The 11,213-nt window shown below is 45.9% G+C and overlaps 1 protein-coding gene across 1 annotated transcript; it reads right to left on the reverse strand.

The window, feature by feature from the left end:
* Positions 1–2,777: 2,777 nt before the first annotated feature.
* On the reverse strand, positions 2,778–8,836 carry STMN1 (stathmin 1). Its single transcript, XM_016216426.2, has 5 exons — positions 8,762–8,836; positions 7,186–7,258; positions 6,518–6,690; positions 4,197–4,388; positions 2,778–3,289 (listed from the first exon to the last, which is right to left on the reverse strand). Exons 2-5 carry the CDS (start codon positions 7,196–7,198, stop codon positions 3,218–3,220), a joined length of 450 nt encoding a protein of 149 aa, XP_016071912.1. The 5' UTR covers positions 7,199–7,258; positions 8,762–8,836; the 3' UTR covers positions 2,778–3,217.
* Positions 8,837–11,213: the final 2,377 nt, after the last annotated feature.

Consider the following 11,213-nt stretch of genomic DNA (forward strand, 5'->3'; position numbering starts at 1 on the left):
CTCTTTTGTAGCTCATCAAACTCTACAACTAAGTTTTAAAAATCTGGGTGCCTGCTCAAAACAAGTCAGGAAACCTTCCTTGTGTCCCTTAAGTACAGAATACCAGCTTCTGCTGGCAGAAGTCTCAGCCACAGGGACACTGTGGACCTTCTGTTTGACCTGGATAAAGAGGTAGGAGGCAGGTGGTAAGAGACTTAAATGGCAGCAGTTTCTGGGACCTTGGAGTTGAGCTCAGTGGGGAAATCCTGAGTGGCTGAGACATGACCCCTGACCCAGGAGTCTGCGATCTAACCAGGTAGAGAAGACCCAGAACCAGTCTTGGATTTGAAGATTGAAGAGGAAAGTCAGGGCACCTAATGCAACCCCCTGCCCAAAAGGAGGAGCTCTTCTGAGGAGCCAGCCCTTCACCTCTTGTTCCCAAGTAAATCATGCTTAATAGTGATCCAGACAACTGAATTCCAGTCAAGTGGCCAAACTGTTGCCTGGAAGGGTTTACAAGGGGTGCTAAATCCCCCTGGAAATCGGCTCTCCACTGGGAGAGTAACACCCACAGAGAGAAACACCTTCAGAGCCGGTGGGTGGGGCACAAAAATCTTTCTCCCCAGATAACAAGTGGTTACTCCCTCCACCAAACCACTGAAGCACGCCTGGTGAGCAGGAGCACGTGGTCGAGAGCAGTGTTCTCAGCCGTGTTGTACAGCTACCCTCCCCCTTCCCGCATAACGCGTGACGCGCTGAGACCCCCCCTTTCACCTCTCCATCGCTGGCGTGTAGCCCCATGTGGTCCACATTCTGGGTGCTTGTTCAATGTGGATTTAAGGGCCTTCTGCACAGCCCTCAAACTGCTCTTTCACCAAGGCCAGGAAATCACCACATTCAAGTACCAAAGCTTCAGAAAGAGGAAACAAACCTTATTTTCCAATCAAAACAAAGGGAATGGAGTGTGCTCCTGGGAGAGGCCCTGCTGGAAGAGATGCACAGGACAGGAGAGAGAACACCTGGGCCCAGGAAGGCACAGACACTCCCTGGAAACCCATGGGCACCACTGTTCCTCCTTCCCTCCAAATTATAGGCAAAGAATTTTGGAATGGAAGATAGTTAACTAACCTAGCTAAACATCATTTTACCCAGGAGAAAACTGAGGCCCAGGACTAAGTGCCTCTCCAAAGGTCAGAGGTGAAACAGAAAAGTGGGGCTTCTGACTTTGTGGGTAAATGCACCCCCTTCAGTCCGTGACACCATTGTCATGAGGTGGGAGCTCGGGACCACTTCCTGTACTAAGTCAGGGTCACCACGGATGGTTGTAACTAACAGGAGGATTGTCCCTCAAACCCAGCTTGACCCTTCTTGCTTTTTCCAGGGCTGTTCCCTTCTTTGGGAGTCGGACATGAAGAAAAGCTTACTGCCATCTGTCGGACACCTTGTACCATTACTCCAAATTTCTTTCAGGCCATCTTTATATTCCAGCTACTCAGAACTTGTTTTAAAGATTCCTGCAGGCACCACCTCACCCACGCAAACCTCTGACACCTACTAAGTGCCAGAGACTAAGATCTGAGGATGAACAATGCTGAGTTCCTGCACACAGGCCTCACCTTGACCTATGTTTAGGCATTGTCTGAACCTATCATTTTACTAAACTACGCTTGATCTTGTTCCTTCTGGCTCTATATGGCCGCAACTCTTTAAATTCTCCTTTCTGTTTTGAATTCCTACAATTGATCATCATGTTGGTCTAAGTAAATTTGTATCAATTCAAGGTACACAAAAACTGCACAATCATTTCTAACTCGAGTGTAAACTTAGCTCACTCACTGGCCTCTGGGCAAATAGTAGTTATTATTTATGGGTAGTACTAAATACATGCTAAATATTTCTAAGCATGCTCTTTCTACACATACAAACTCATTTAATCCTAACAGAGGAAGATTGAGAGAGGCTATTCTCCTTCTAAGTTTGGTAAAACTCTAATCAAGATAAAGCCAGAAAAAAAAAAAGATAAAGCCAGAGCTGCAGAGACACACACGGTGGCACGCAGACCCTACTGCATTAGCAGCTCTCCTCGCTATAGGTGCTGGCTCCCAAGAGCTTTTATACAGATGGCTGAGAAGCAAAGAATATGTAATTAAGCCTACTTCCCAAATACCCTAGGAAAGCTGCCAAAGGCTTTGCCTGAATTGAGAGGCAATGCTCTGACACCAGTGAACATTATACAGCCTCTGGATACGAGATGAAGCAACTGCATATCTTAACCACCCAAGTCAAATGCTGCTCCTGAATTTAAGGTTCCATTTAATCACTTCGCAGGAGTTGCTACAGGGGCACAGAAGTTTTATGGATATTTCAACTCTTGAGTCATAGCTTCCATAGCAGGAAAGCATTAGGATGCACCCCCATCCTCAACTGTAACACAAAGCAAACTGTCAAATACCTCTAACTAGGATCTTAAGGTTTCTTCTATTCTCTAGAAACACCATTTGTGCCTTGAAGATCTGCCATTTTAACAGGGACACAGGAACAAAAAAATGCTTGTTTGCAAATAAACATCTGAATGACTATCATAACAGCTGATCTGGGCCGAGGCACTACAACAAAGTGACGATTGTGGAAGAAGACAATGCAAACCACTCTGGTGGAACTGAGGGCAGGGAACTTGCAGCCATGTGCCTGCTGGGTATTTCCGCCAAGCCGAAGGCCCCACCCAGCACAAGGATAAGCTAGGAGGGTCTCCATCACTGGGCAGTTTGTTACCTGGATCGAAAAAAGTCACTGCCACCAACAGCACTGTGCAGTTTTATTAACCATTCAAGTACAGTAGCATCTGGTAAGATAGGGACAGAATTGGGATTTAAAAGTGAACAGATATTCAGCATCTAACAACTTAAAAGAAGCCACTACATACTCTTTTCACAAACATGTTTTCACAGAGCCAATACAGTACTAGCCATTGACCCAGCACACCAAGTGTACTGAAGTAGAAAAGATACAACAAGAAAAATAGCTACATTAGAAAGACCTCAACACTTTAGAAAAAGAGTAAAACACTCCGTTTCTCCCCTTTATCCCCTAAAACAACATCATACAGTCTGGATCTACCTATGGTCCTACATCAGCTTCTAGAATATTCGTCAGGAGGGCAAAAATAAAATGACACTGGCCAGTACAGTCTTTGGATATTTAGGAAGGGGAGGGGGAGAAAGTCAGTTCTCAAAACAAATTAGTCAGCTTCAGTCTCATCAGCAGGATCTTTGGATTCTTTGTTCTTCCGCACCTCTTCAATGTGCTTGTCCTGTAAAGAAATAGTATATACATCTGTCAAAGCAGCCTACCAAGTCACGCCTCCGAAAGAGGCCCAACACAGTGCCAGTATATTTATTATAGATGTAATAATATAAATACAGTAGTTCCCCATATCTGCAGCTCTGCTTTTCATAGTTTCAGTTAACTGCAGGCCACCACAGTATGAGAATATTAAATGGAAAACTCCAGAAAAAACATTTCATAAGTTTTAAATTATATGCTGTTCTGAATAGGATGATGAATCTCATGCTGTCCTTCTGTCCCGCTGGGATATAAATCATCCCTTTGTCCAGTGTATTCACACTGTATTACCTGCCTGTTAAGTCCTTTAGTAGCAGTCTCAGTTATCAGATCAACCGTCACAAAAATCACTGTATCTATGTTCACGTAACCCTTATTTTCTTAATAATGACACCAAAGTACAAAAGGAGTGATGCTGGCAATTTGGATGTGCTGAAGAGAAGTCGTGAACTTTATCACAGGCAAGTAGCCACAGGGAAAACACAGTGTATACATACAAGATTTGGTACTACCCATGGTTTCAGGCATCCACTGGGGGTCTTGGAACACATCCCACACAGATAGAGGACTACTGTATAATTACGTATTATGGGAATCATATAATTAGAGTTCTAAGACATAATCTTCAAACTTCCTGGATCATCAAAGGAATCTGACTGAACCTCCTACCACTCTTCCAAAGAAAGTGCAATTCTGCTGGAAATTGTTGAAAATCCATTCTTATTTTAAAATAAGAGACCTCTCATTTAACATGGCAAGCCCCCAAAGCGATGCCAAACACCTTTGACCAAGGATCAAGGCAATTAGTTGAAGCCAGTTCATTGGTACGTGAAACTTCAAGCTCTTAAGCCACCTCTTGCCAGGCTGGCACCTACCTTCTCTCGCAAACGCTCCAGTTTGGCAGCCATTTGTGCCTCCCGGTTCTCTTTGTTGGCTTCCATTTTGTGGGTCAGCTTCTCTTCTGCCATCTTACTGAAGTTGTTGTTTTCTTCAATAGCTTTCTGAAGCACCTCTTTCTCGTGCTCTCGTTTCTCAGCAAGCTGCTTCAAGACCTCAGCTTCATGGGACTAAAAATAAGTTTAACCGGTCAGGCTCTCAGAAATGTATTTAGCATAAGGCAAAATTACAGAAGAAATTATTAATTGGGAGGACTGAAAGAGGCAGAATATTAGAGCTCTTTAAAGAATACTGAAGTCAGGACCTCAGTTATCTGTATCAAAATATTACGAAAATCATTTGCTAGTGTTTGTATTTACTTTGGAAAGCTGTCCAGAGTCTTACCCAATTACTCCTTAAGGAAATCCTCGTAAGATTTACTGCTTAATGGTATCAAGGTGACATGAATGAGATGCACTTAAAAATGTAACTTTATTATAAAGAATTTTGTTATTTGACTTCAAAGGCTATCCGAAGAAAATTAGCTCATTATAAAAAATGTAACCACACTGATAAAAGAAAATGCATGAATGATAGAAAATGTAAGCCTCCAGGTTACTATTTAAATCAGAAGGATTTCTGTTTCAAAAAAAAGCTTATTAGCGTTTCTCTGTGGAAGCTTCATTAACTTCCAGACCACTGAGCTCGATTACCAGTGTGGCTCCCTCAACAGACTCAGAATAGCTTGTTACCAAACAGATTCTGCTGTGTTTGGAAGCACTGACTTGTAGGAAAACTACAAAGCATCTGCCAGTGGTTCTGTTAATTCTCTTCTGCAAAATCCCAGTCAGATAAGAGTTTCACTATATTTAGTCAGTTACTACGTAAAGCACAGGCTAATGGCTACAGGGCCACTGTTGATTTCTAGAAACTTCTCTGCCCAGCTTTCAGCTGCATCTCTTCCATGAATACAAACTACATAGAAGAGCAGGTAGGAGACAATGCACCACTGCAAACACTGTCACTCTTCCTGAGGAAATGTTTTGCAGTGTTGATAGTGGGCGAGTGCGTGTGTATACAACCATGGCACTGAAAAGTACATAACACATGCTACAGAAGCTTAAAAAAGGGGCCTATATGTGTATGTATGTGGGTAAATGCATCAGACTTAAACTGCACTAGCTGTGTTGGTGGGGGCAGGTTACTACTTTAAGACCTTTTTGTGACTTAGTTTCCCTAATTTTACAATTACACTCATTCACTCCAATCAGGGTTGTTGGTAAAGGGGACTAAATGAGAATTTATGTAAAGTTCTCAATTAATAGAATAATGTTGAATGGAAGAAAATGCACCAAGCCCTGGCAAGTTGCACAGTGGTTAGAGCATCGGCCCAAGGACTGAAGGGTCTCAGGTTTGATTCCGGTCAAGGGCATGTACCTCGGTTGCAGGCTCGATCCCTGGCCAGTCGGGCCGCATGTGGGAAGCAACCAATTGATGTGTCTCTCACACTGATGTTTTTCCCCCTCCCTCCCCCCTTCACTGTCTCTGAAAAGCAATGGAAAAAATATTCTCTGGTGAGGATTAAAAAACCCCCAGCAAAATGTTACTGGTTATTTCTAGGAAGTAGGATAATGAATACTCCTAATTTCTTATTTATAAACTTCTGTGGTTTCCAATGTTTCTACAACAAGCATATTAATACTTGTTAATTTTTCTGATTAGTTCTTTTTAAAGGTGCCTACGTTAAACAGAATAGATTACATAAGAGAAAAACTGCCATGATACCAGAATGCCAGCTGAGCAACAAATTCACGTTACTAGCAATTTAAATGTTTTATTCTCAAAAAAAACAAAAACAAAAATACTACACAGGCACACACAAAAAACAAAAGAAACCCCCAAAATTTAAAGAAATAAAGAAAATGAATCATACACCAACAAGTCCGTTTCAAAGAGAAAGCATGAGAAGCATGACCTTTGGTTTCAGACAGACCTAGGCTTGAATTCCGACTCCAATGTTCACTAGCTATATGACTTGGGGAAATGACTTAACATCCCGAAGACCATTTTCTAAGCTCGGTATCTAAGATGAAACCTACCCTTTCAGAGTCACTGTATTAAAAAGGAAAAATATAAGTAAAGAAGTTTGTGCATAATAGGAGCTCAATAAATGATGGTTGGTATTTTCTTCCAGCCACTGGCATTACGTAATTTTCACGCCTAGCGTCTAGCTATAATTCTGTTTTCCTCCTATGAAAATAAAACTGATTTGCCACATTAGAATAAAAAATACCCCATTTCTGTGAATTGTGATATTTACCTTGCGTCTTTCTTCTGCAGCTTCTAATTTCTTCTGAATTTCCTCCAGGGAAAGATCCTTCTTCTTTGGAGGGGAAAGGGGGAATTCTGGGACGGATTCTTTTGATCGAGGGCTGAGAATCAGCTCAAAAGCCTGGCCTGAGGCACGCTTCTCCAGTTCTTTCACCTGGATATCTGGATTTGATGGTATTTATAATGTACTCAGAAAAATAGGGTTTTCCTATTCTAATAAACTGTTCTATAATTTTCTAAAAACCAAAGCAATTTAATGAATAGAATTAGGGCTGATGAAGCTGTGTTTGCAAGCAAGAAATTATTATGTAAGTACCACCTCCCAGAAAAACAAAGTTCAAAAATTTTGGTTAATAAATACCATTCTGAGACATCATTATTTGACCATCATTTTCATGAACAAAAGAACAGACTGGTGCAAAACTCCACAAATTTGCTTCAAAGCAAGCCAAATCGTCTAATAATGAAACAATTAATTATAAGCTCTCAGTATTTCAAGTGATAACCATTTTCTTTAATTATTCTCCAATTTATAAAATACATTTTTTGATAAGACCAAAACACAGTTGTCAAATTAATGGCTTAAGACTTAAGCCATCTCCTATTCTAAAATCATAAGCCCATCACAATTTCAGTTTTTCTAAATAGTTTACCTACCAGAAGAAGCCATCGTGAACAGAAGACAAGAGCCTGGCAATATATTCTACACAATCCACTGGCAAGGAAAGCCCTGAAAATGATTTTCAAAAGCATGCAATCAATTTCTTTGCATTTCTATATGTCATTGATTCCTTGGGGACCTCAAATCATATCCACATAAATCAGCGTCAGAAAAATCACTACCGTGGAATTAAATAAAACATCATTAACTAGACATTATGAAAATCTCTAAAATACCAATCATTGGGAAATGTGAACTGAATAGAACGTTGGTCATAGTTCAACTCAACAGTAAGACCGGAGCCATCTTAACACTGCCTACAACTCATTGTGCAAATGAAATACCCACCCACCCACGCTTTGTCTGTGTCTGCCATGGTGGAAAACAAAACCCCCAAGCTAATATTAACCAATAATGTTGAACTCCTATTGTTCTTGGGATTTAAGCTCCTTGTCCAACAGTAGGCAAAATTAGTTTTACGCATCTCTAGGTTTTAGGTTATATTTGCTGCCGTAAGTCATGAAAAATTCTACATCCTATCTTGATTTTTTTAAGGTCGTGATTCTTGTAGGCCCCAGGCTAGCATCAAAAACGTAGGATTGCGGGTTCCCACCAGTTGGAAATTAAAATCAGAGGCAGAGAAATGGCCTAACACTAGCAGAGCATTAAACGCAGCACTGGACCCCAGGATGGGCGTGGCCCTGGTCAAGCAAGACAAGAAAAGCGGCCCCCGGCCCCCGGCCAATCAGAGCAGGCTCAGCGCCCCGGCCCCGGGCCCCGCCCCCTTCCTCCCCGCGCCTTTTCGAATCTCCCCGAACTCACAACACCCGGGAGCCCGCGCGCGTGGAAAGGGGAGGGATGGGCGGGACTAACGGTCCTATCGGATAACTCCGCCCATCCCAGGCTCACCCCCCGCGGACGCCCCCCCCAACTCCCGCCAAAAACACCTCGAGGCCACCCCCACCCCGCTGCAGCTAGAGAACAAGCCGTGGGACAGCCTCCACATCGGCTCATCACCTCCTCCCCGCGCCCCCACCCAACCTACCGCCATCCTAGCTGTCCGCGCCCCCCATCGCGAGGGCGGGAGCCTTGGTGGGGTGTTAGCCTCTCGGCCGCAGCGTCACAGTCACTGGGCAAGGACCACAGCGGGGAGCGGGCGCAGCCCTAGCGTGGCGCAGTCTGGCCCAAAGGCCGTTGCTCACAGCAGGCGCCTCCCTGCCCCTTCAGACAATGGGGACCCCAGCAGGGCCGCGTCTGCAGGGGGAGTGAGGGAGGCAAAGGGGGACCCACGCCCCCTATTGTCTCCTCGATAGCACCCCGGGGCTAAGGCCCGAGGCTTGCCCAGCTGGCCGCGCCCCTTCCCCACGACAGCCGCGCCCCCAGGGAGCGGGGACAAAGCCCAGGCTCCGCCCGAACCACATACAAAGCGGAGCGACCCCCACCCGTCAGCCCCTCTGGGCGGGCGGCCCCGCCTGCAGCCCTCCACCAGGGGGCCACTACGAAGGCCCAGCCCATCCCGCCCACCGCGTCCCTCTAGCTGTCTGCAGCCTCCTCCAGGAACCATCGACCCACCTGCTCGGTCCGAGCCGCCTGGCCGCACTGAGCACCAACAGTCCCGAGCGCGCACAAAAGCGCCAAACAGCGGCACGTGACCTCCCTGCAGGGCTCTGCATTGGCTGAGAGGGGCGGCACGTGCAGCCCCTTCCCCTCACAGCCCGTGGGCTCCGCCCCCGTGGACCCCGGAGCACCTCGGGAAATGTAGTCCGGGCTGGCGTGGCAGGAGGACAATGCGAGGGGTGGGGACGTTCGTGGGTCTCCCCAGGTATAAGCCAGGGGCGCAGGCTGTTGTCTAGCCGCGGAAAAAGGCGTTCCCCTGACCCCTGGCCTGGATCTGGACCAGCTCTCCCATCCCCAGGAAAGGGGCAAGCGGGGCGGGGTCCCTCCGCACCTCTCCGAGGGTGGCCGCCCGGACTCCGCCTCGGTTGAGCTACTTGCCCTGCATCGCCCAAAGGACAATACTCAGAGCAGTGCCCCACGGTGCCCCACCCCGTGCCGCTACCTAAGACTGATCCCTGGTGACAGGACAATGCCACTCTAGGCGCCGTGGAAAGGCCCCCTGCACCGGAGTCGTACCTTAACACCCGCGTGTCACCTGTATTGTGACATCATAATTTCTAACCCACTCGGCCTTTCCTCACTGCGTGCGTTCTCGCTACCATCCGAGGGGTCGCGGAACTGGTGACCAGAGAGCTGAGGGGGGAAGCGTGAGTGACCGTTAGACCAAAAGCTCCGGAATTGGATCTCCTTTGGTGTAACAGTCACTAGGCTGAGAAGCAGGCTCCATCTGTTCTGCCTAGCCTTTGGCCAGAAGAGAGGGAAGATCCAGCAACAGCAGTTACACAGATTGCAGTTAAGTGTTGCTTTTGTTCTTGGAGCACGTGCTCCCCAGAGCTTTGCTGGGCCCTTTTTAAAAAATCAAAACAAAGGGAGCCACAAGGTCACCATTCCTAGCTGCCTGGATAGATCACGCACAGCACAGGTGCAAAGGAAATCGGTCTGACCCCGGCTCTCAGATCAGAATGATTGGCCTCCCTCTTCCCACAAGAAGGCCAGAGGAAAAAGAATAAAATGAATGTGTTTCCCGCCACCCCAACCCCCCCACCCCCATTCCCCTGACCAGGGCTGTGTCTTCAGGTAGTGGTCATTCCACCAATGCATCTGCTCTGAGATCCTGACAGGGCAGAAGGACACCTTCATTCCATTAACCAATGGCCTCCTCTCCCCAGACCCAGAAGCAAATACGGCAACTCTGCTGAAACAACAGTCCTAGTTTAAAAAGACCCTCCATGTCCAGCTAGTCACTAAGGATGTGCTGGAGACAAATACAGTGAATAGGTGCCTGAGACAAGGAAAACTGGATCATACAGGCAGCAGACACTCCACACAAAGCAAACAATTAGCAATGTACTGTGGCCTGAAATATGCTTGTTACGGCATTTTCTCCAACAATTGCCCTTGTGTGGGGTCAGCCTTTTCCCCCACCCCCAATCTAAGCAGTTTTCCCTTAGCTTGTGAGCAGGACCAGAAATTATGCAGATTCTGAGCCCTGAAAGGCTTCTCCCTCTCAGACCAAACTTGCCTATGAAACAGCCAAGTGTTTCCATCTCTGTCAGTTTTCCAAGTGAAATTTCAGAAATTGTTAGAAAAGCTGGAGAGAGCTGGGGACCAGACCTCACTGAAAAGTGACAAATTGGCAGGCAAATAAACAGCAAAGAACCCAAGGCCAAGAGGTCTATTATCCCCTGAACCAGCCTTTATCTTGAAGTCTTTGTACTTGATCTGGAGGTTTCCAGAGGAAGGTCCCACCCATTTGGTGCATTAAAAAAAAATAAAAAAAAAATAAAAAAGCACACATAAGAAATTGCTATGCAAAAATCTCACACTTTCTGACTATTAATGTTGTGATGGGGGGGAGCGGAATCAATCCTTCAAAACACTGATTATTTTAAAGCATTTACAATGCTTCCCCCCACCTTTTCTTTCTCCCTAGAGCAGATGTCTATTTCCATGGAAACCATAGCTAGCAACGAAGATGTTAGAACTCATGTAGATTTTTAATCTTTTTTAATGATGCCACTTAGCTTCTGGGTTGGTTGTTAGATGCCTGGTCCTGCCAGGCTCTGTGACAAGGATTTCCTGAGGTCCTCACTGTTGCTTGGGGACTGAGGAGGCTGGGGGAAGGTTTCCCCAGCTTGTGTGGTGTGATGATCCCTGTTCTTTAGGGTGGGGTTGTCTTTCTGAGAGCCAGTTAGCTCTTATGGGTGTTCATGTACTAGCCCTGGAATAAGAAGGGCTTTCACCTTTAAGGAGAGAAAACAGTTTAGCCACTTCCCCGTGGAGAGGGTAAGGAGCTCCCTTCTCGGAAGCTTCCTAAAACTAACTTCAAAACCCACTCCCTCCTGAAGGGGCAGCAAGCAGTTAATGCTCACATCTTGGCACTGTCTATCTTTACCCCTGAGAATTA

Source organism: Miniopterus natalensis, chromosome 9 (genome assembly GCF_054644295.1).
Source record: "Miniopterus natalensis isolate mMinNat1 chromosome 9, mMinNat1.hap1, whole genome shotgun sequence".
NCBI classification, from domain to species: Eukaryota; Metazoa; Chordata; class Mammalia; order Chiroptera; family Miniopteridae; genus Miniopterus; species Miniopterus natalensis.